The sequence below is a fragment of the Typopeltis vanoorti genome, chromosome 20 (assembly GCF_054136105.1).
Source record: "Typopeltis vanoorti isolate ZY-2024b chromosome 20, IOZ_Tvanoo_1.0, whole genome shotgun sequence".
NCBI classification, from domain to species: domain Eukaryota; kingdom Metazoa; phylum Arthropoda; class Arachnida; order Uropygi; family Thelyphonidae; genus Typopeltis; species Typopeltis vanoorti.
The window spans coordinates 108,473,086-108,499,502 of record NC_143568.1 but is presented as its reverse complement, the minus strand read 5'-3'; the positions used below and the strand labels follow the sequence as shown (position 1 = coordinate 108,499,502).

Genomic DNA, 26,417 nt, shown 5'->3' with positions numbered 1-26,417 from the left:
CACGTGTTATATCCTAGGTCCATGGCAGTTAAATTTTTGATGAAAGCAGACCATACTTGATGTAAAATTAAGCCTTGATTTTTATCACATTGTGTAGGGATCCTAAACATTTCTGAAACACCTTTAAATTTTCTTGTAAAACAGTTACGATCAGTATATGACATTTTTGTTTGTTGCCAAAGTACTTGATGGCCAGTAGTGGTTCTGTGAAATGCCAGACCTGATTTATGCTCTCATCTTTTTTTGATGTCTTTTACATGTTCAGACATGTAGATCTCTCCCGACCTTCCTGTCTAGCCTACATAAGTGCCACAAGAGCAATGAATCTCATAGATGCCTGGTTTTTTCATGGGGTGATGTGGAGGTTTTGGTGGATGTAGGAATCCACCTACATCCACCAAATTTGCTTTTCTTGAAAAGCAAATTTGGTGGATGTAGCATTTCTTGAAATCTTGTTTAAGTAAAAGAGTTGCATAAGATGTATTAAGAATTTTTCTGATCATCTTTCAAAACCATTAAGTGTGCAAGGCTCTGTTTCAGGTTGTACAGCTTTTCATTCCTTCTCATTGACATGCTTGATATGTTGTTCTGAGGTTGAACCCTGTCTTGTAAAGTTTTAATTATGCCTATCTTTTGCAATGGATGGTGGTGATGTGAAGCAGCATTTAAAAATTTACCCATTGTGGTAGGTTTTCTGTATTATGGAAAAGGATAATCTTTTTTCCTCTTTGTTTACTTGGTTTGTTTACGATACATGGGATATTGCTTCTGATGAAGTACAAGTGCCATCCTTGTGGTGTAAAAAACAGTAGTTTTTAGGCAGTTGAGGCGGACAGTAGTTATTGAGGTGCCTAGCTGGGATTCTGTTAGGAATAATTCTAGTTTAGATGACTGTCAATGTGGTGCACATTGTTTATGTTGCTTTTTAGGTCACTAATATTGAAGTAAATATGGAAAATTTTTTTTGGTAAGAATTAATCTGAGTGTTTTTTTTTTTTGGTTGATTTTTGTTGTTTTTTTGTGTGTTTTTGACTGTTTTATGTTTTGGATTTTAGTTTACAATTTTTTTAAATCGTGTTTTGTTGGAGAAATTGTATAATCTGCAAGGAAATCATGTTTCTTTGAGTTGTAATCAGTTATATGTGGAAAGGAAGAGATAATGAATAGAGGCATGCAACAAGAAGTGACAGACTTGCAAACATACTGTCCACACATGGCCTTGAACCCCCCCCCCCCGGCAGCTGCTGTACTTGGTCTCCTTCCAGTCACAAAATGGCAAAGTAAGTGTTAGTAATATTTGTCGCAAGCTGATTGGAAAGTCTCCAGATTCAGGATTCATCACTAACTGGTTTGGTCTTGCACACTAACCAGCAGCCAGCCTATGAAACTATTTTACTGCATTACCCTTGAGTGGTGGAGAGTCTGGGCCCCTCCTACAGTGTAATCAGCATATTATTGAAGTTGTCAAGCAGTCACTTATACTGCATGGAAAGAGAGAAGGGAGGGAGAAAAGAAACTGGAATCCTCGTCTATCAACCAAACATGGCAGCAAGCTACTTCAACCCTACAGTAACCAAGGTGGTGGTATTCCACTGGGTGATGACAGGCATCTACCACCTAGAGGTCTAGTTTACATTTCCTCTAGCTAGGGAAGGTATGCATTTTTGGTAGCAGTGCTCACCAAATATGCCTGGGGTCCATTTGGGGAAACATGCTATACCACAGGAAGGTAGGGATAAATTGACTCTGAGAGGATGTACACCCAATTCTCCATTATACGGTAGATTGGTTTCAGAAAAAATCATGTAAATGAAAACCGTGTAAAAAGAATACAGTGCATGTAAAAAAATAGAAGAATGATTCCAGATGTGAAAACCCGATATGAACTGGTGGGGGGGGGGGGGGGTGGGGGGGGGGGGGGGTGGGGGGGGGGGGGGGTGGGGGGGGGGGGGGGTGGGGGGGGGGGGGGGTGGGGGGGGGGGGGGGTGGGGGGGGGGGGGGGTGGGGGGGGGGGGGGGTGGGGGGGGGGGGGGGTGGGGGGGGGGGGGGGTGGGGGGGGGGGGGGGTGGGGGGGGGGGGGGGTGGGGGGGGGGGGGGGTGGGGGGGGGGGGGGGTGGGGGGGGGGGGGGGTGGGGGGGGGGGGGGGTGGGGGGGGGGGGGGGTGGGGGGGGGGGGGGGTGGGGGGGGGGGGGGGTGGGGGGGGGGGGGGGTGGGGGGGGGGGGGGGTGGGGGGGGGGGGGGGTGGGGGGGGGGGGGGGTGGGGGGGGGGGGGGGTGGGGGGGGGGGGGGGTGGGGGGGGGGGGGGGTGGGGGGGGGGGGGGGTGGGGGGGGGGGGGGGTGGGGGGGGGGGGGGGTGGGGGGGGGGGGGGGTGGGGGGGGGGGGGGGTGGTTATCTCCACTCTCAAGGCTTACTATTTAAGACGAACTTTTGCTCAAGCTATTAAAGCTGCAGCAGAAGAAGATTCTAGGACTTTGAGTGAATTTTGGAAGAAATTTAACATAAAAAATGCCATTCAAAATATTTATGAATCTTGGCAAGATGTGACTCAAAGCAACATGAGAACCGTATGGCATAATATCTTGCCGCATTGTTCAAGCAGATGGGCAAATATCTTGGTTTTACAAGTTTCGATTGTAACAATGTGAACAAATTTACTGATTCTCATTCAAACGATCTGGATGATGAAATCCTTTTGGAGTTGGAACAACAACGAGCCTATGAAGCAGAAGAAGAAGATGACCCCACTGATGTCATGGTTGAAGAATTTTCCTTTGCTGACCTTTCAACTTTTGTGAGAAAAATTGACGAAGCTTCCGACTTTCTCATAAATGCCGACTCGAATTTGGAAAGAAGCATCAAAGTGAGACAAAGTCTCAATAATGCCATCAAATGCTACAGAGATCTAGTTGAAGAGACAAAGAAGACAAGGATGGTTCAACGAACACTAAAAGACTACTTTAGTGCGGTGTCAGATATGCATCACTGCTAATGGTCGTAACTTTGAGCACCTGGTGTGAAACCATACTGTTGAACTGTTCAGTTGTGCCTAATAAGGTTTTTTACACTACTTACTGCCTTATGTTATTTCTGTATCTATGTGTCCCCTGTTAGTACCTTCTGGTTGTTTCGAGTCATGCTTTCCTATGTGAATATGGTTGATTTTGATGTTCTCTATCTCCTGCTCAAAGTTTGTACGTGAAATTTTGAACCACCCTGTATATTTGTAATTTTTCTTTGCTAATAAACCACTGCATAGATATAATCCCCTTCACTTCTTTCAGCACATAATAAATATGCTATATATTGTTGCATTTAATAATACTGAATTTTTTTCAAATAAACTTATTTTAGATATTCTTTCTTCCATTCTATTCCCTTTCCTGTAGGATAAACTTCTGTTAGAACCTTATTCTATGTGTCGAGATGTAGCTTACATTGTTGTAACACCAGATAGTGATTTCATCCTCAATCATGTAAAAGCCTTCTTCAAAGAGTTAAGCAGTATGTATGAGCTCTGCAAATTAGGTAGGCATTGTCCAATAACTAAAGTTCTTCGGGATGGAATTTTAAGAGTTGGAAAAACAGCAACCAAAACTTTAGCAGATCAGCCAGTTGATGAGTGGTTTAATGCCATTGGTGATGGTCCTGTTGCCAGCAAGTTAAAACTATATGCCCAAGTTTGTCGTCACCATTTAGGCGAGCCAGAATTGTTTTTCTCGTTAAAATTATTTGGTTAATGTAATTTTTCATATATGGATATTCATTTTAGTCTTGAATTAATGACAACAATTTTACAGATAATTGTGCTCTTCTGGTTTTCTTCAGCTGATTAATATCAGAATAATGGTAATGCTACAAATATTATTTAAGAAAGGTTATGAAGTTCAGCTTATTTTATTTATGTTTTTTATTTTTTTCCATTCATGTAGACTTCAAAAATGTTTTTGCTACCATCCAGTTTTTTTTTTTTTTTAATCACATGTTAATGTTTTAAGCATGAACAAACAACTTCTTGTACAGTAATAGAACTGTCTTATTTATTTTTTTCTTATTATTATTCTTATCTTTTTGAGTATTGTAATTTTGCATTATTTTTATATTTTGCATAGTATGAAACCTATAAAATCAAATTATAAAAACAATATTTTTTATAATTTAAATCTTCATTTAGGGTTCCTTTACTTTTGGTTCTATCTTTAAAAAAAACTTTCTTCATTGTGTCAATTTTGCCTTCAGTTACATTTTAGTTTGTCTTTTATTCATAATGTACCTCATTTTAATTTAATACAGGACAGAAATTTAATAGGTTCATGCTGAGCACCATACAAATTATATCTTTGCATATATATAAGTAACGAATAATTAAGATAATTTCTATGATTGGTTGGTATGTTTAAATTTGTTAGAGGTATAGAATTATATTTCAACCTCATTAATCAGCTATTAACCATTTGTATATTCACTTGAGAGTTGTGTTATTATGGTAGTGCAATAAATTACTATGATAAAAAACAAATTACATGTCATCCTTCCTATAAAGTTTTGGTCATTCATGTGTACACATATGAAGTTCTGTCATGTTGTACCATCATTTTGTATTGTGTGTTATGTAATGTGTAGAACTCTCATAGTACCCATATATAAAAAAGGAAATAAAATTGAATATGAGAATTACAGAGGTATTTCTCTACTGAGTGTTCCTGGTAAGATTTATACCAGTATACTTGAGAAGGATTGTGGAAGGGAAGCTAGGTGAAGAACAAGCAGGATTCAGGCCAAATAGAGCTGTTAGGATCGGGTTTTCACTTTATGACAAGTAGTTGGGGAGCCATGGGAATATAACAAAGATCTGTATTTAAGTTTTGTAGATCTGGAAAAAAGCATATGACAAGGTGCCAAGAGAGAAGCTATTCAAAACTCTGCAGTTGTATGGTGTCAGTGGGGCATTATATCAAGCAATACTTATTCTTTATTTGAGTTGTAAATCAGCAGTTAGAATTGAAGGAAGTACACGAAGATGGTTTAATGTTAAATCTGGTGTGAGACAAGGATGTACATTATCCCGTCTGTTATTCATTATGTATATGGATCACATTACGAAGGAAAGTAGTATTAAACCTGATATCAAAATTGGAGATGTTAATCTCAGCTCTTTACCTTATGCTGATGATGTTATACTTCTAAATAAATCCAGTACAAGTCTGCAAGATTCCCTGACTAAATTGAATAACTGTTGTAATAGATTTGGTATAAAGGTCAGCAATAACAAAACAAAGACAATGAAAATAGGCAGAAGCATTGAAAATATCAACTGCTTTGTGAATGGAGAACCTATAAAACAAGTAAAACATTCCAGCCACTTAGGCACAATTTTTAGTGAAGATGGTAAATTAAATATGGAAATAGACAACAGAATCAACAAAGCTGGTGTGGTAAGAAGTTAACTGAATAAATTTATATGGAATAACAGAGTAATTAGTCAAATACAGTAGAACTCGGTTATAACGATCACAGTTACAAGCGAATTCACGTTTATAACGAATAATTTTGAAGGTATATTTGAATTACATTTGATTTAATGCATGTATTTCATGTTTATTAAGAATTCGTTTCACGGGAATAACGAACGAATAATACACGTTAGTCGTTCCTTTATGGACATTTCGTAGGTACGCATTTGCTGGTTGTGGAAAAATGTCGGAAGTCAAACGGAAAATTTTATCGGTTTCCGAAAAAGTAGAAATTATATGGGAGGTGGAAAGTGGCCAATCAAATCTGACAATAGCAAAGAAGTATGGTTTGTCCCCATCTACAATATCAACAATTTGGAAGAATCGCAAGTTGACTGAAAGCTTTTGAATACAATTTATCGAAGTGTATAAAAAACTTAAAAAGTGTAATAAAAGTGACATTGACGAGGCACTTCTTTTGTGATTTAAAGTGCAAAGAACCGCTGGCTTACCTATCAGCAAACCAATTTTGCTGTTCAACTAGGTTATAGCGATTTTAAATGCAACAATGGGTGGATTGATCGCTTTACAAACAGAAAAACAATATTGTCTTTGCAAAAGTAAGTGGCGAGGTGTTGTCCGTTGACAAAAACGTTGTTTCTGACTGGATCAAGAATGTATGGCCGGACATCAAACAAAAGTTTGATGTCCGGCCATACATTTATAATGCAGACAAAGCAGTGTTTTTTTATAATTTAACGCCCAATAAAACTTTTCAATTTAAAAACAAAAAGCGCATTGGCGGAAAACTTATCAAAAATAGACTCACAGTTTTAGTTTGTGCGAACATGACCGGTAGCGATAAAAGAAAGCTTCTTGTAATTGGAAAATCGGCAAAGCCTAGATGCTTTAAAAACATAAAGAAACTTCCCGTTGATTATACAGCGAATAAGAACGCCTGGATGGCATTTTCAATTTTCGAAAATGAAAGAAAAGATTAAACAACATGGAATGAGCTCCGCTCCTTATATGTCAAAAGTGATCACGAGAAATCGATCTTCTACAATGGAAAATATGGAACGCCTTCTAATGATCTGGATTGAAGATTGTAATCAGAAAAAGATTCCTTCCAACTTTTATAGCAAGACGCAGGTGGTTCTACAATTTCAAAAAGCGTATGGGACTCCATAACATGAGAATCCAAGGTGAAAGCACAAGTATTGACACTAAAACTGCAGAATTATTTCCCAATGAATTGAAGGAGCTTATTGAGAAGAAAGGCTACACAGATGATCAAATTTTTAATGTTGACGAGACTGGCTTGTTCTGGAAAAGAATGCCATCGCTCACATTTCTAGCAGAGAAGGAAAAAACACATGCTGGGTATGAAGTGTCAAAAGACCGATTGACACTTTTACTAGGAGGTAATGCATCAGGTGATTTAAAATTGAAGCCACTGTTAGTGTACAGAGCGGAAAACCCAAGAGCTCTTAAGGGCTTTACAAAGAACAATTTACCTGTTCATTGGCGTTTGAATAAAAAAGCGTGGGTGACTCGTTCCATTTTCAAAGACTGGTTTAAAACTTGTTTTTGCCCTGAAGTTAAAAGCTATTGTAAAAAGAATTCCTTTTAAAATTTTTCTTTTATTAGACAATGCGCCAGACCATCCAACTCTATTGACTGACTTAGATGAAAATGTCAAGATTCATTTTTTACCCTTCAAACACAACATCAATTCTGCAGCCGATGGATCAAGGCGTTATCTCCACTGTCAAGGCTTACTATTTAAGACTAACTTTTGCTCAAGCTATTAAAACTGCAGCAGAAGAAGAAGATTCTTGGACTTTGAGTGAATTTTGGAAGAAATTTAACATAAAAGATGCCATTCAAAATATTTATGAATCTTGGCAAGAGGTGAGCAACATGAGAGCCATATGGCATAATATCTTGCTGCATTGTTCAAAGGACTTTGTTGCCTTTGCAACATAGAAAGAGGAAATCTCAACAGAAATTGTGCAGATTGGCAAATATCTTGGTTTTACAAGTTTCGATTGTAACAATGTGAACAAATGTATTGATTCTCATTCAAATGATCTGGATGATGAAACCCTTTTGGAGTTGGAACAACAACGAGCCTATGAAACAGAAGAAGATGAAGATGACCCCAATGATGTCATGATTGAAGAATTTTCCTTTGCTAACCTTTCAACTTTTGTGAGAAAAATTGACAAACTTCCGACTTTCTCATAAATGCTGACCTGAATTTGGAAAGAAGCATCAAAGAGACAAAGTCTCAATAATGCCATTAAATGCTACAGAGATCTAGTGCTTGAAGAGACAAAGAAGACAAGGATGGTTCAACGAACACTAAAAGACTACTTTAGTAAAAAGTAAATTACTGTACGCTAATATTGAAGCAATATTTGTTTTGTTTTCTACAACTTTTATATCAGATTAAAAGGATTTTATTTGTTATTCAGTTAATAAAAATAATTTTTTTTTTCATTTTTAAAGATTTTTATTATTCTAAATTTTTGTAATAAGCAAATTAAATTGAAAACCTTTATAAATCGACCTCAAATAACACGGTTTTGCATAGCGCGGACACTTCTTGGAACCAATTAACCGCGCTATACAAGGTATTCCTATAGTTCAGCTTTAAGCAATCGGATAGTTTTTGATTATCATTTTGCGATGCATTTAAAATTTCTTCTCATTCCTTACAATGAAAAAACAGTAATCTTACCTCAAGTACTGAAGATACAACTTTAATAACAGCAATACTAGTTAAAGGTGTAGTAGGAGCTCCTTTCCATATCATTGTATTTCCACACACCATAGCAATAGCATTGTTCCACCCATACACTGCCACAGGAAAATTGAAAGCTGTAATAATACCAAGGGTACCAAGAGGATTCCACATTTCTATCAGCGCATGGCCTGGCCTCTCAGATGGGAAAATTTTGCCTTCTAGCATACGTGATAAACCAACTGCATAATCACATACATCAATGTATTCTTGAACCTGATAAAATAAATTCCAACTTTAAATGTCCAAGTTCTCTAATTTTCATAAAACATTTTAAAAAGAGTGATGTATCAAATATGAAAAACTAAGAATCAACTTCATTAAAATTTTAGAGAATGCAACTAGAATTTTTTGTGATGATTTAGCATTTCTGAACACCATGATGTGGCATTATAGTTTTGTTTTTTCATTTATTTATTTATTTGACAGTCGGGTCTCTTTTTATGCGGTAGATACGTTCCACAGAAACCGCATATAAAAAATCGCACCAAAAAGGCCCAACTTACATTGAAAAATTAGGGATACGTTCTATAATTTTCTAAAACCGCATAAAACTGAAGCAATGAATTAAACCTAAAATCACATAAAAAAGTTTATGAAAATTCAGGAAAATAAGAATGCCTAAGTTTGTTTTAAAGCTTTATTCATTTAATTTTATTGAAAAGTAATATTTTTTTTTTTTTTACATTTTATCATCATAATTATCATCACTATTAGACAATATTCGGCAACGTTTGTGAACTGGTGCGAAATCACTTTCATCACCAGAAAAGTAGTCAGCACATCAGATCTGTATGGTAAAGGCAATGGTTCTTCACAAAAAGAATTCGCTTCCCCTTTGTTCTGTGCTGATTTTTTTCTTCTGACAATGTAATCACTGATTAAACTTTGCGATGATGATTTCACTAATTTTTTATACAGCTCGTGATATCCAGACATACAGTTCTTCAGCTCACGTTGGAATTTAAAGGCTCGTTCAGAATTTGGGTCATTAACAAGAAAATGATTTTCCAATTTATTGCACAGTTCAAGACTTTCTCAAATTATATTTGCAGTGAAAGGGACAGGTTTTTCTTCTGCTTCACTATTGTTTTTTGGATCTTCGACGATATCTAAAGTTAATCAATATCCAATATGATTATCACTTAAGGCATTATCCACAAGCAATTCGTCTACATCATTCTGGCTAAATGTATCAAACCTTCTAGACCAATTTCATGTGCCAAAGTAATGATTTCAGCTGATAATGTAGATGTTTGCATGGTTGCACTGTTTGCAACACATCTAGGCCAAGCTGCTTTCCACCTGGCATTTAAAGTTTGTGGTCTTATTTCAGCGATAGCAGATGCAACATGATTTAAGTAGTCCAAAATAGAAAATTTTTTCCAAATGTCAGTTACTGTTAATGATTCATTTTCTAGTTTATCAAATATAAATTGAAAAGTGTACTTAGCATAATATATTTAAAAGTAACAATTATACCTTGATCTAATGGCTGAATAATACTTGTTGTATTGGGTGGAAAAAACACTACCTGCACATTTGGATGTTCTAAATGTGAATGACCTGGTGTGTTGTCAACAATTAATAAAACTTTAAAATAGAGGGTTTTTTGCTTCATATATGTTTCCACTTCTGGTACAAAGCAATTATCGAACCATTCAGTAAATTACAGCAGTTGTTTGTGATGCAACAGATAGCGATTCATCCACCTCCAGCCTACAAAGCAATCTCCAGGATGTACAAAAGGAGGAGAAAACTATCAGCACACAGGAGAAAAAGTCTGCATTCACTCGTAAGTGCTTATAATAATATTATAAATTTTTGGTGATCAGAATGGGATATGTCAATGAAAATCAGCACAAATTAATTTAATGATGTTTAATTAATTATTAATTAATGATCAATTATTAATTAATAACAAAAATCAGCAAAATTCTATTAATTTTGCTGATTTTGGGAAACGCTGGATTACCCTTTATCGGAATGGATTCTCCTTCTGCTGACATGCGCAGAAATGTCGAAAGGTCTCGTATCTGTGGGCGTACTATACCGCACAACTTCAAATCCGCATAAAAAGAGACCCGAGTGTATTTATTTATTAATTAAAGAATTATTAATAAAATAGAAGAAGACATACATGGAAGACAAGACATAGCCTCCAAAATATTAAGGAAATTAAAGAACGAAGAAAGAGATACAGCACAAATTAACATAATACCAGATACAATGGATGAAACATAAGAATTTATGGTATGATCCAAATTTAATAATAGATAACAATAATGAAGAAATCAACACTGATATAGAAACAATAAAATTGGAAGAACTAAAAGAAGAAATAAAAGGATAAAAAAAAAAAAAACAGAAAATCAGCCAGTTTAGATGGCATAAATACAGAGCTTTGGAAACATAGATGAGAATATTTAGGAAATTCCAGAGGAATAAGTTCATTAAATACAGGTTACAAAATTTATATAAAATCCTGAATAAAAGACTTAGAAATATTGCAAATAGTGTACTCTCAGAAGAACAAAATGGTTTCAGACATGGAAGATCATGCATAGACAATATTCATGTGCGAAAACAAATTATTGAAAAAAGACGAGAATTTAAGTTAGACTCATATGGCTTTTATAGATTACAAGAAAGCGTTTGATAAAGTACACAGGGAAAAACTATGGAATATAATGAAAAAACTAGGATATCTATTACATTTGGTACAAGCTATACAAAGTTTATATAAAGATACAAAAATACAGTTAGGTAATAAATTAACAGAAGAGAATGAAATAAATCGGAGTGTAAGCTACAGGGATGTAGCTCATCTCCAACTCTATTCAATATATATGTTAAAGTAATAAATCCGGTCATTATTAATAATTACTGGTTAAAGTGAATAATTTATGAGAATTAATCACTTTAACCGGTTAAAGTGAATAATTAATAGAGGAGTCTGGTAAATGTAATAAAAACATGTTTATAGGTTTTATATATAGGTTTTCATTCTCAATTAGAAATTATAACAGCTTAGGTTAGGTTAGTTTATAAGAAAAAAAGCAACGAAAGTACTTCTTTTCCACTCAATGAAATCAGAAATCATTATAAACTAAACTAACCTTTAGGTTAGTTTATAATGATTTCCAACCAATAAAGGCTAGTTCAGTTTAGGTTATAATGAAAAAAGTAAAGAAAGTACTTCTTTTGCACTCGATGAAATCAGAAATCATTATAAACTAACCTAACCTTTATCAGTTGGAAATCATTATAAACTAATCTAACCTTTACTGGTTAAGTTAGTTTATAATGATTTCTGATTTCATTGAGTGCAAAAGAAGTACTTTCCTTACTTTTTTCATTATAAACTAACCTAACCTGTTATAATTTCTATTGAGAATGAAAACCTATATATAAATATAAAACCTATAAATATTTTTTATTACATTTACCAGACTTCTCCTCTAGGAATTATTCACTTTAACCGGTTAAAGTGATTAATTGTTGGAAATTACTTTAACCAGTTAAAGTGATTAATTCTCATAAATTATTCACTTTAACCGGTAATTATTAATAATAACCGGATTTATTACTTTAACCGTAACATATATATTGATCAGATTATTAAAATATGAAAAACAACAATAAAACAAGGTATCCAAGTTAACCGAAACTGTTATCAGTACAATGCTGTATGCAGATGATCAGATTATATTTTAAGACAATGAGGATAACCTTCAAAAATTAGTTTACAAATTAAACAAAACAAGCCAACAATACAATTTAGAAATTTCACAAAAGAAACAAAAGTCATGGCATTTAAAGGTCGGAATCATTTTAGATTAAAAAACGTTATAGAAAATAAAATAATAGAACAGATGACACAGTTTAATTACTTAGGCTGCATAATAACATATCTAAAAGATAGAGACATAGATGAAAAAAATAAAGAAATTTCAGAAAATTTGTGGTACAATTTTTAATTGTACCACAAATTTTCTGAAATTTCTTTATTTTTTTCATCTATGTCTCCAACTTTTAGATATGTTATTATGCAGCCTAAGTAATTAAACTGTGTCATCTGTAAGAGGACACCAAATAAAAAAAAAAAAAAGAAGACAAGAAACTCAGCTAAAATTTTATAAAGTAATGGCTACTCCCACTCTTATAACTTCCATATAACTTCTGTTATATGGTTCAGAAACCTGGACAGTTAAAAAGAAAGATGAAAGTAAAATACAAGCTGCAGAGATGAGATTTTTAAGAACAATTAAAGGATGCACAAAATTTATAATTTTGTGCATCCTTTATAATACTGTTCAAATAAGTTATGAATGTATATTTTCAAAGTATTATATAGGAGAACCCAAGATTCTAATTCGTTCATTGAATCATAATCTTTTCATCATACAATTGCTGGATTGCTACCTATTTCACACGAGAAGTGGTCACATGCAGAAAACTGAACTTCTTAACCAGTACAAATTATGCCTTAGAAGAGAAACAAAACAAAACAAATTATGCCTAAGAAGTGAATACTACTTTGCTGCATATCCAATGTCAATAAAAAATTGCAGTTCTCTCCACCCCCCTTCTTCTCCCAATACAAGGGATCTGAAAAGTTCTCAGCCTAACAATGAAACAACAAATTTAGAATTTCAAAATTATTTTTATTTTTTAACATAATATCCCTTAAGATTAATACATTTATTTCAACAATGCTCCAGTTCCATTATCCTCCCTGTACTGGTTCTCAGTAAGATCTCCAAAATACTCCTCTACAGCTGCAATCACCTTTTGATTCGAAGAAAAACGCTGCCCAGTGAAGAAAAGTTTTAGTTTTGAAAAGAGATAGAAGTCAGAGGGAGCCAAATCTGGGGAACAGGGTGGATGTTCCAACAATTCATAGTGCAGATCCCTTAATTTTCCCATTGCCAAAACACTTTTGTGGGCAGGTGCATTGTCCTGATGAAAGATGATTTTTTTCTTCTAGTCTGGTTAAAAGACCAAAATAATATTCCCCTGTTACTGTTTACGCTTTTCAAGATAATTAATAAAACAAAATGCCTTTAGCATCCCAAAACACTGATGCCATGACCTTTCCTGCAGATGGAACTGATTGTCTTCTTTGATGCTGAACAACCAGCTTCTGTCCACTATTTTGACTGCTGGTGAATCCAAGTCTCATCCATAGTAATAAATCGATGCATAAAATAAGTTTTATTCTTGTTAAAACGCTCCAAGCACTGTTCAAAGATTTTCATGCAAGTGCATTTTTGATCTGCTATGAGCAAGCACGGCATCCATCTTGCGCAAAGCTTTTTCATTTGCAAGTTTTCATGCAAAATATATTGTACACATTCTTTTGAAATGCCTATGGTCTCAGCAATTTCATGCACTTTGACTTGCCGGTCATCCAATACCATATCATGCACTTGATCAATGATTTCTGTGTTGTTACACTTTTTGGATGTCCTTCACGTGGATTATCTTCAAGGCTGATATGGCCACATTTAAACTCAGTAGCCCATTTTTTTAATTGTCAAAAACGAAGGAAAGCGTGCCCATAAACTTTTATGAACTTCGAATTAATTTCTTTTGGCATTAAACCTTCTTTTACAAAATCATTTTATAACCGAAAGATACTCAATTTTATCCATTTCAAGGGATAAAATTGAGCATACATACAGACAACACTTTTGCTTCAGACAGCCGTATAAAACAAACTACTTGATAGAATGACTTGCAATTTCACATGGATGCTTATGGCATACCAACTTAGGAAAAGTTCTCGGCAAGGCCGAGAACTTTACAGACCACCCTTGTATATTACTGGGATTCTTTAGCCATGCTGGTTTTTCTTTAATATGCTTAAAATTAATACATATACATATAAAATTTATTGAAATGGCGGATATTATGGGTCTATCCATATTTTATGACCAAATATGGAAAGATACTTAAATTTAAATATTATATAAAAAAAAAAAAAAAAAAAAAAATCAGCTAACGCCTTTTTATTCCCGTATACGGGGAGTAGGCGAGGCCATTTAGCCCTATCTAACTTTTGGAGACTGAGTGGGCAGTTCAATCTCCACTGGTACCCAATCAGAGACAGATGGCCCAAAGCTACCACTAATTAAGCGGTACGCAGTGAAGAGAGACGGCTCAAATGTGCCACCATCTCGTGGTCCCTAACACTAACACAATATATTTAATGTCTGAAATAATGTGGGTTCTACGGTCGATTTTGTTGAGTTTACAGGACGAAAAACCCGAGTTTCCGGGAGGAAAAACCTGCTTGCCCATGCCAGAGATCGACTAACTCGGGAACCAGTCGAAAAAAGGCTTAGAAAAATTTCCTCTAGTCGCCGACTAGACTCGAAATGAAGTCTTCCTTTGTGCAGCCAAGCACGGTGGTGTGCAAACGCCACATCCACTGAGCTACACAGGCTCAATATAAATAATGCCAGCAGCACCCAGGTTTCCAAGATGGGCACCCTACCAAGTACTAACTGGGCTCAGGTTTGCTTAACTTCAGTGATCAAACGAGAACTGGTGCTTTCAAACCGATGTGGCCGCTGACTATATTATATTTAGTATAATACTTATTTAAATTTAAATATTCCAATGCATACATTTATATTGTACTATAAAGCACTAATACACTTTACATAATAAATGAAGCAAATTTCTAATACTCTGTAGTGTATTAACATTAGAATTTTATTATCAAAGGTGTATAATAGCACAGGGATAATCAGAAAATGTAAGGTTTTCTAAATTGTAGCTAACTAACAATCAATGTGATGATATATGATTCAAAGCGCTTCCGTTCCGCAATTGGAAGAACATTGGTACATTGCACCCTTCGATTGCAATAGGCCTAAGTTCGATTCTCGTCGCGACGGGAGGAATCTTTATCTGGACGATTTTCAATCAAAGGTGAGTTAGCCGATCTCATACCTCCGTATGAGATCGGCTAACTCATAAAAAACCGAGTTTCCGGGATCATAAAACCCGGAAACTCGGGTTTTTCATCCCGCATACAGACAAATCGGCCCTTCAGAACACACGCAATTTACAGACATAGAATACCAATTGTGGTGGAGGTGGGCGGTAGATGGTGTCAATGGAGATGATTCGTAGTAGAGGTTTGGTGTAGTGGTTGAGACAGTTGTATCAGTTGAGAAAGTTGTAGGTGTCCTCCCACGATGAGTCTTCAAACTCCTTGGAGGTGTCAGGAATAATAATAATAATAATCAGTACACAGCAGGTAACACAAATTTCCCTGTGTAGTAACATGCTATTTGAAAATGGTGCCCATACTAAGGCAGTAACCATTTCATGAATGGAAATTCACAAGGAGCTTGTGGACACACACACGCCACTAGTGCTGAAGACATGATGTCACAAGTTTTAAAATGTTCAAGTGCAATAGAATAATACTCACTTCTGCTTTAACCCAAACATTTTCAAACTTGTAGCACCTCATATGTTAAAATGATATGATACCAGTGTTATGCATAACTTTCAGTGGAATTACTACTCGTACCTTTTTTTTCTTTAATAGGTATGTTTAGTATGATTGTTATTTTCCAATCAGCATGACTGCACATAGGATTTTTCATGTACTGTTCCCTGAGTAATATGTGGTCCTACTTATTGGTAGGACAAGTGTTTACAAGTCAATGTCCGGTAATAATTACACTTAATAAGCCCATTACAATCAAGATCTCTTAGCAAAGCAAGCTATTATTTAAGATAGCAGCATATAAGCAAATTACTATGTTGTACTCAACAGTTTTGCACATCAATATAACATATGCAGTGCAATATTGCTATATAAATTAGTCAATTAATTCCATATCCAAAGGTGATTTTGGCAATGGTGCCAGTATATATGCAGCAATTCCTTATCATAAAGACACTTGGGCATTATTTTCAGTATAGCATACAGCTCACATACATATCCCATAATTATATACACAACAAACTTCTTAGGATGTACATATACTGCCCTATGGAAAAATAAATCACTCCACAGCAGAAGAGATAATTATGGATAGAATCACTTACAAGATTGGCTTCAACTTTACTGAGATCTTAATGTGAGGCTAGATTTATGATAATGAAAGCCAACTGAACAGCAAGTCATATTCTTTATATACATGTAACAAAATGATGTCTTACCATATTATTATTTCTACCAGGAGACCTAACCTCATCAAATTGCTAGACTATATTCATGTTTTTAGAGGAAAATCAGAACACCAGGACAAAAACCAATCCCAAATATCAACAGCTAAGCCATAAACCAGCAAATACCACTCTGACAACAACAAAAATAATAATAAAAAAATAATAACAATAAACAATAGTATCCACAACATCACTTACCCAATCAATTACAAATTAACTAGTCACCTAACTCTTGTGTTAGAGGTCACCTAACTGATGTTCAAAACAGTAAATCACATCTAAAATTATCAACAATACTGCTCTTCGACAACACATGAGGAGAAAATTATACTACAATAACTCTCCAAATTTCCTAATATGATTAAAATTATATTAACCCTAATTATACAAATTAGTCATTCTATATCAACTAATATCATAGGGCTAACCACCTTATCCTGGGTTTGCGGTTGCAAATTCCAAGAATATTTGGAAATGTCATGGGCGCTTAAGTGCCTGATAGGATAGGATACGATAGGATATCAAATATACACTTTATTAACATATTTTTTTATTAAACCCACCCATAACATTATTATTGTTAACATTTGACTTCTATGGAGTTAGAGACTCATCGTGGAAGGTACTCACTATTGCATACAATGCTCATCCAACCGTGTCTTAAACTGATTCAATGTGTCCACAACCTTACCTATCCTCAGGCACTTAAGCGCCCAATAGAGTCAGATGGAAGTCAGTGTTTGAGCATAAGGAGCTCAAACACTGACTTCCATCTGACTCTATTCGATGCTCCTTTTTTGATCTTTTTCCAGGAACATCCCAGCTGTCTTGTCTCTGTTTCTAGTTCTCTTCTCCATGTTATCCTGGGTCTACCTCTTTTCCTCTTGCTTTGGGGAATTCCATTCAAGTGCAATTTTTGCTATTTCTTTATCTGGGTTCCTGATTGTGTGACCTATTCAGTTCCATTTTCTTTTAGTGATTTCATTTCTGATGCTAATTTGACCTGTTCTCTCCCAAAGTTCTATGTTTGTTATTTTATTTCGCCAGTATATTCCTAGTATCTTCCTCAAGCATTTGTTTATTTAGACCTGTATTTTATTTATGTTTTCCTTTGTTAGTGACCATGTCTCAGCTCTGTATAGTAAAACTGGTTTAACATTAGTGTCGAAAAGTCTAATTTTGGTTTTTAATTTTATTTCTTTGGATCCCCAAATTTTCTTCATCATACTGAATGCAATCTGTGCTTTCTGGATTCTATTTTGTATGTCCTGTTTGGTTCCTCCTTGTGTGCTGATCACTGATCCCAGGTAGACAAAGTTATCAATTCCAGTGTTTTCCCGTATTTCAAGGACTAATTCTTGTTTGGGGTTTATCTTCATTACTATAGTCTTGTTATGATTTATTTTCAATCTACATTTATTTGCTTTCTGGTTTAAATTATCTATTTTCTTTTGGAGGTGTTGAAGCTTTTGTGCCAAAAGGCTTATATCATCTGCAAAATTCAGATCACTGATTTTATTTGACCATCCCCATTGAATGCCAATTCTTCCTTCAGATGCTTTCCTCATCACCCAATCAATAACAATCAGAAAGATGGTCAGGGAGAGTATACATCCTTGTCTTACTCCTGTGTTTATTGCAAATGGTTCTGATAGTTTACCATTCTTTTGTATTTTTGGATTTTGTATTTTTTGTGAATTTTCTTTGTTATATTTATGATTTTCTGAGGAATCCTGTAGTGCTTCATTAACTTCCATATAGTCTTTCTGTCTATGCTATCAAATGCACGTTCAAAGTCGAATGCCAAGTATATAGGCTACTCTGCCACTCTACTGACTGTTCAACAATTATTCTTAATGTTATTATCTGATCAATACAAGATCTGTTTGGCCTGAACCCACCCCGTTCTTTCCTCAGTTTAGTTTCAATTTCTTGTTTCATTCTTTCTAGCAAAATTCTAATAAATACTTTACTTACAACATTTAGAAGCGAAATCCCTCTCCAATTTTACAAAGTGTTATATCTCCCGTTTTTGGCAGTTTCATCAGGAGTCCTGTATTCCAGTCTTCTAGTCATTCCTCCTTTTCCCATATTTGATTAAATAGCAGGTGTAGCATTTCAACAGTAGTGTTTATATCTGCTTTAAGTAATTCAGCCTATATACTGTCACTCCCAGCTGCGTTATTGTTTTTGTTTTCTTTACTGCTCGAATTATTTCTAGTTTAGTTATAGTTCCTGTATTTATTTTAAATATTTCTTCTTCTGGTGTTTCTGGTATTTCTTGTTCTAGGTTTTCTATTTCTCCATTTAAAATTTCTTGTAAATGTTCTACCCATCTTTTTTTCTATGTCTGCTTCATTTGTGAGTAACTTTCCTTGTTTATTTTTTTACAGGCCCTTCTCTTTTAAACTCTTCCCAACTAACTTTCTTGTTATCTCAAACAACCTCTTTGGGTCAAATTTACTTGCTGCTTCTTCAGCCTTTTTACACATTTCCTCCAGGAAAACTCTTCTATCTTTCCTTGCGCTTTTCTTTTATCTGTCTGTTTTTAAGCCTGTATCTTTCATTTACCCTATTTCTTTTGTTTTCTTCTGTACTTTGCAGAAGCTTATTCCATAAAGCTTTCCTTTCTTCACATAATTTGATGGTTTCTTCAGAGATCCATTGTTTGCGATTCCTACTCTGCCTTCCCAGAACTTCTTCGGCGGTACTATTAAATATATTCTTTATTTTTTCCCAGTTCTCTTCAATGTTTATTTCCTTATGTTGTTCTACAAGGCTTCCATATTTAATCCTTAATGTTACTTTATATTTGTCTTTTGTATCCTTGTGTTTCAGTTTGGATATATTGTATTTAATTCTTTGGTTCTTGTCTTTAAATATTTTTCTTAGTTTCATTTTTATTTTTGCAATCAATAATAAGTGGTCTGTAAAGGCATCTGCAACTCTCCAAACTCTTACATCCATCAAAGAGGTTCTCCAAGGTGTGTTTATTAAAATATAGTCTATTTGGTTTTTGGATTTCTTATCCAGTGATATCCAAGTCTGTTTATGGATGTCTTTATGTTTAAATAAGGTTCCTCCTATGATCATATCATTGAAAGTGCAAAATTCCTTTAGGATTTCCCCATTTTCATTACAGTTTCCTAAACCTTCTTTTCCCATTATTCGTTCATATCCCACGTTACTTACTATCTCCTACTTTTGCATTCATGTCACTTATGATTAAAAGCATATCTTTACTTTTTACTTCATCGACTTCTTTCTGCAGCATGTCATAGAAGTCTTCTTTCTCTTCTGTTTTTGCATTGTTTGTTGGTCCATATATGTTTATTATAGTCACATTTCTGTATTTAGTTTTAAATCTAGTTTTGATGATTCTTTCAGAAACTGGTTTCCATTCAATTAGTGCTCTTCTAGCATCTGTTGTTAGCATGAAAGCTACACCTTTGCTATGTGTGTCATCTTCATTTTGGTTTCCAGAATATAAAATGTATTTGTTTGTTGTTAGTTGGATTACTCCACTACCATTCCATCTTGTCTCATTTAGACCTAGTATTTCTATTTTGTAAGGTTATTTCTCTGGTTAGTAAGTTAGCTTTTCCACTTTCGTACAAAGTCCTAATATTCCAGCATCCAATTTTGGGTGAAAGTTTTGGGCTAAAGAGGTTTTTTCTTGGAGTTTTCCACCTGTGATCTTCCCCAATGGGGCTTTCACTGGCTTGCTTAATTTTCCCAGTACGTCTCCCTCTTGGTTTTGTGTCAGTTTTCCAACAATGGTTGAAGTTTCTGTAGCAATATGTTTTTTCTATATTATGGTTGCTAGCCACAAGTACAACCCTCCTCCTTTCTCATCCAGGCTTGGGACCGGCAATGGCGGAGTTCCACATCCACAATACACTCAGGCAATGCATTCCACTCACCAATCACCCTCCATGCAAAGAACCTGCTTCTCACTCCTTTGCTCACACCCTCCTTATACAGTTTCCAGCAATGGCCTATTGTTCTACTCCCTTCTCCCATTCTATGAAAAATCTCTTCCATGTCTACCTGATAACAACCCCTGACCAGCTTATATGTCTCAATCATCCTCCCCCCCTCTTCCTCCTATTCATGAGGCTCTGCAACTTATATTCTCTCAATCTGTCCTCGTACTCCATTCCAAAGAACACCGACTACCTTTGTGAATCTTCTCTATACCCTTTCCAACATATCCTCGTCACCATGAAAACCTGGTGAGCAAATCTGTGAACAATAATCCATATGAATTGTATAAGGCCTGATCAAGGCCTTATACAATGGAATCATAACCTTTCTATTTCTGCATGTCAGGGCTCTCCACATCATTGCCACAATTCAATGTGGCCCCTGAATTTCAGGTCCTTCTCCACCATCACTCATCTCCTCTACTTATGTTAAAGTTTCCCCACCAAGTGTATACTTTGCATCCCATCGTTCCTTACCAAATCTCAAAACCTTACACTTGGCAACACTGAACTGATAGTTCAACTTACCTGCCCATCCATGCAATCTATTCAAGTCCTCCTGTAAGACATTAACATCAGCCTGACTGTGCATTGCTCTCCCCAGTTTTGCATCATCTGCAAACAGCTGGATATCACTAGTTAAACCCAACCCAATATCATTAACATACAAATTGAACAACAATGGTCCAAAACTGACCCCCTGCAGCACACCACTGGTGACCTTCCTCTTTCGAGATACTGCACCCCCTATATACAATTTTCTGATACCTATCCGACAGCCAGTCACTAATCCAACACAGAAGTCTATTATCCAATCCCATCTGTTTCAATTTATTTAAGAGCTTGTCATGTGGTAGTCTATCAAAAGCCTTGCAAAATCCAAGTACACCACTACATATGCAACTCCCTTGTCCAAGGTATTTGTCACCTTGTAACAGTACATAAGCAAGTTAGTGAAACATGATCTCCTCTTAACAAACCCATGCTGATAACCACAGAGAATAGAATACTGCTGTTATCAACCCATTTCTATATCCTACTTCTCACCAATCTCTCAAGGACCTTCATCACAACTCCAGATATACAGACTGGCCTATAATTTGAAGCTACAGCCTTATCACTGCCTTTATGCAGTGGAACAATTTTACCCTCCTTCCACTCCCTTGGAACCTGTGCTGTTGCAAAACTCTTATTAAACAGACATGCCACTGCCAGTTCCCTGGAACATATCCTTAAGATGTATGGTGATATGTCATCAAATCCTATCGCCTTATTAACATCAAGGTTATTTATTTCTTCAAATACCTCCTACTCACTCACAAGCTATCCTCTCCTATATCCTCTATACTTAAGTTCCTCATGATTCCACCCTGATCAGGATGAAACACCCTTATAAATTGATCACTGCATACTTCAACAATGTCTTCTGCAGCAGTTACCATTCTGCCACTTTCATACTTTAACTTCATCTTTCCATGATCATTCTTCCTTCTACTTGCCACATATCTAAAAAACTCTAGGGGTTTTGTTAGCCTGATTTGCCATTTTCTGCTCATACTCTACTTTTGTTTTCCTTACTAACTGAGACACTCTCTTGGTGTTCTTTATATTCTTCATGTGACTGAGTACCATTATTCATCTTGTACTTCCTCCAAAGTACTTTCTTTTTCCAGATTACATGCTTAATCTCCACATTCATCCATTTTACACCTACCTTATTCAGTCTTTTGGCCTTTGGGATACATTTGTACATTGATGCAGTTATATATGTCTTTGTAAGTTCCCATGCAGAATTTATTTCCTTACTACTCAACTCCTTGTTCCATGTTATAGCTCAAAGTTGTCTCCTAAGCTTGTCATAATCATCAGCCTTATAATTCCACATATATCCTTTCCTCGCAAAAGTTTACATATGACTAGCCACAACACAGGTGATTACTTCATGATCACTTTCACCAACTGGAGGAAAATGTGAAACCCCTCTAACAATTACATCCTCTGATGAAATGATGAGATCTAGAACTCTTGATCCTCGCATGCCTTTCTTTACATGCTGTCAGAGACAGTTATCTCAAGAAATTCATTTTCCTTATTCCCAAATGCTATCTCTTCATTCCAATCTATACCACTATAATTAAAATCACCCATAATAATTACCCTTCCTTTGTTCACTAATCCAAGTTGTTTATACATTTCTTCATCACCACATTCCACATTCACAGGCCTACTATAGCAACATCCAACTAAATATGTCTTCCTCTCAACTTCCACGTTACACCACACTGCCTCATAACCATTGCCATTATCTATTTCATTCCTAAAACTATTCATATTGCATTAGCTACAACACTTGGGAGAAGATCATTCCATAAATTTTCGGCCTTAACTGTAAAAAAATTAACTCCTTAACTTAATTCTTCATTATCTTCTTCTGATGCTCTCTAGCTGGTCCAGGCTTAACCAAGTGTGATAGAGACTGGATATCTGCATTATATTTGCTATGGCTTCCTTTCATTTCATGTTAGCTATGCTCACCAAATGACAGTTGGTAAACTCCTGATTTAATCCAGCAATATACTTAGTGAACATCCTATACTTTCAATTCTTTTAATGCCCATTAGAAATATGGGTGACCAAAGTTGAGAACCGTAATCCAGAACTAGCTTGACCAGACTTGCATACATGTATTATGACCGACTTCCTGCAAGTGAAGGCTCTTTTAATTAGGCCAACAATCTGCTGTCTTTACTAATCGTCTTACCAATCTGATTTACCATACTTAAATTTATTATCTCTCAAGTATAAAATATTGATGGATAATGAATTTACTCAGCAACACTTTACAAATCTTTCCAATTCAATTTATGTCTAAATTGTAATTATATGCAATCCTACTTTATTATGAAACCAAAATATATCTATTATTTTTATGGCTATTTTGCCTGCTTCTGTTTGGGAGTGCCCCTCCAAGGGGGCACTCCCAAACAGAAGCAGGCAAAATAGCCGTAAAAATAATAGCTTTAAGAGGAGTAACATGGGATTTATCTCAGAAATAATACCTATAAAATATATTTATATTTCTTTAAACTGAATTTTAATCCAACTTCCCAGTGTTGTTTTTCCAGTCTTTGAACGTATATTTTATTCTGAAGAGAATGGTCATCTGGACAACTGACTAATTTTCCATTATCAACATAAAAGAGAAAAATTTTACAATTAATGCCTACAAATCTAAATCACTGATAAATGCAGTGCATAATACAGGCCCTAAAATTGAATCCTAGCAGATTTCACTCCTAGTAACATGACTCTTTAGACTTTTCTCCCTTAAACACTACTTCTTGCAACCTACTTGTTAATCAATTTTTATATTGTGCCCATAGACGAGAGGTTGGTTGGTCAAACCTACAGTCATTAGTACTATGTATAGGAAATTACTTATTCATTTAACTAAGTAATCATCTAATAGATTTTTTTTTAAGTATATTTCAGTTTTCTTATAAAAAAGTAGCAACTTTTTTTTACAAGAAATTATATTCTTGTTTTCCTCAGCTTTTTATAGTGGCATATGATCTTCAGTGCCCAATTCAAGACCACCATTCCACTTATTAGAAGGTATGAAGTGTCTTTGGAGTTTGGTCTCTAGAGTTCCCAGGATATAACCTTTAGTTCGCTTGCAGTGTCAATGTGCTATAGATTTACAACCAAAAAAATAAATAAAATTCTATTAGAATAAACAAACAAGGTAAGAGGGTTGTTATTATATGGATATGTACGGCAAGTATTTGACTTACATGGATTTGAGTTACACAGATTCGTGAATATGTGGATCCAGTATTTCAACTTAAAACTATCAAGTAGGCTGCCATACAGATGTTAGTGTCATTACCATTATCTTTGTTTATACCTTGAGCACAAGCTATGCCACTGTTATTATTATGTGACGAGTCCAAGGACTCTCATGGGAAGGCACTCTACTACTCCAGTCCACTACATACATCTCATGGTCTCACCTACTGCTTAATGTAAACATCAAGTTATAAACCTAAGTTTTCTTTTCACAAGCAGAACCTGTTTAGCTTAATTATCGTTTGGAATAACTTACTGCTTGTATATATTAAAAAATTGACATTTGAAATATGCACTTTTGCACAATGTTTCTTAAAAGAGTATTTATGTTAATCATCCAATGTTTTCTATTAAAATATAAGAAAGAATAAAAAGAGTAGAAACAAAAAGAAAGAGTATGAAAAAGTCAAGAACATTGAAAATATCATGAATAAGAAATCTATCAAATTATTTCAGTTATTTAAGTATAATTTCAATTAAGAAGGCAAATTAAATATAGAAATAGACAACAAAAGAAATATACAAAGTTAGTTTGGTGGGAAGTCAAATAAACAAATTTGTATAGAATATGGGAGAATTAGTCAAAACACTAAAACTACGGGGGGGGGGGGGTCTGGAAAGTTCTGATAAACACCTACAACAAAAATGATATTAAAGCAACTGATACAACCACAAGAAAGAACATATGAAGATACAAGAACATAAATTACCTTCATAACTCTGCTACTGGTATGTTCTTTCTTGTGGTTATATCAGTTGCTTTAATATCATTTTGTTCTAGGTGTTTATCAAAACTTTCCAGAACCCCCCCCCCTCTTCCTCACAGTTGTATATAAGACAGTGTTCAAACTAATTTTAACTGAGAGCTGGTTAGAAATAATACAGCTGACCAAAGAACAAATATGAGAGTTCTGAGAACTCTCATATTAAAAAGTAATCTCAAAAAGTAAAGAGTGAACAGAGGGTATCAATGGCAAGATTACATTAAAAATGAAGATATTATGAAGAAACTTGATATTGTTGGCATTCAGGAATGAGTGAGCAGAAATAATAAGATGGTATGATCATTTCAACAGAATGGGAAAAAGAAGGATAGCAGAATGGTGTCTGATTCCAAGATGGCAGAAAAAAGACCCAGGGGAAGCCAAGATTTAGGTAGTGGACTGATGCAATTAGATATGCCTTAGAAGATCAAAATCTAAGATCCGACAATATTACTCTTGAGAGATAACAGACTGATTTGAAGGAAAATTGCTAGTAATAATGTAAACTGCTTATATGGCACTATCACAGTATCCTGTACATCTCTCAAGGGTACATATCAGGAATTTGATGATGACGATGATACAAGTATTAAAAACAAGCAATAACTTTTTACATTATGTACATTAAATAGTATTTTTGACTTAATATTGTGAAAATTGTGTTAAAATACCTAGTTAATCTTTTAAAGACATACCTCACCTTCTCCTTCTGGTAATATTTTACCCATTTCTAAAGATACTAATTTACTTAGATGATTCTTTTTTAGCCTCAGAGCATCACCAATTTGTCTTACTATTTCACCTCTTTGTGGAGCAGGAAGATCTACCCACTCTTGCCATGCCTGATTTGATAGTTGTACTGTTTTATTATAATCTTCAAGATTTCCTTGAACTACTTCAGCAATAGGTCTATTATTTGCTGGACAAAAAGAAGTGACAACCTAGAACAAAAAGAAGAAGTCAAATATCATCAGATAAAAATAATTTAAAAAGTATCAATGAAATCTCACATATACTTAAATCATATTTATTCAAGGTATTGAGGAATAATTGACAAAAGATTCTTAATAGGTAAGTACCAAAAGTAACTACTGCAAATACACAAGGATTTGAATAAGCTAGATAGATGGGCAAATGAATGGGGATGTCAGTTTAATGCAGCAAAATGTGAGGTCTTGAGGTTTGGGAAACATCGATGAGATGCTGCATTCTCTATGGGAGGAGTTATACTGGAGGAAGTAGGGGAGACAGGAGATCTGGGGTTGATTGATAGAAACCTGAAATTTAGGGGACATATTGCAAAGGTGGTGAAGGTAACACAGATGATTGCTGCAATTATGAGAAGGACACTGACCTGCA

At 35.2% G+C, this 26,417-nt stretch overlaps 1 protein-coding gene and 1 pseudogene across 1 annotated transcript in view; both read right to left on the bottom strand.

Annotated features, from left to right (window-relative positions):
- The window catches only part of Aldh7A1 (aldehyde dehydrogenase 7 family member A1), a 453,020-nt gene that overhangs the window by 414,453 nt on the left and 12,150 nt on the right, over nucleotides 1–26,417 (bottom strand). Inside the window, exons 2-3 of the mRNA XM_090410099.1 lie at nucleotides 25,754–25,999; nucleotides 8,198–8,476 (exon numbers count right to left, since the gene is read on the bottom strand). Of these exons, the coding sequence (XP_090266225.1) occupies nucleotides 8,198–8,476; nucleotides 25,754–25,999 (525 nt within the window). The remainder of the gene's footprint in view (nucleotides 1–8,197; nucleotides 8,477–25,753; nucleotides 26,000–26,417) is intronic.
- LOC150095779 (5S ribosomal RNA) lies at nucleotides 14,725–14,843 on the bottom strand (annotated as a pseudogene).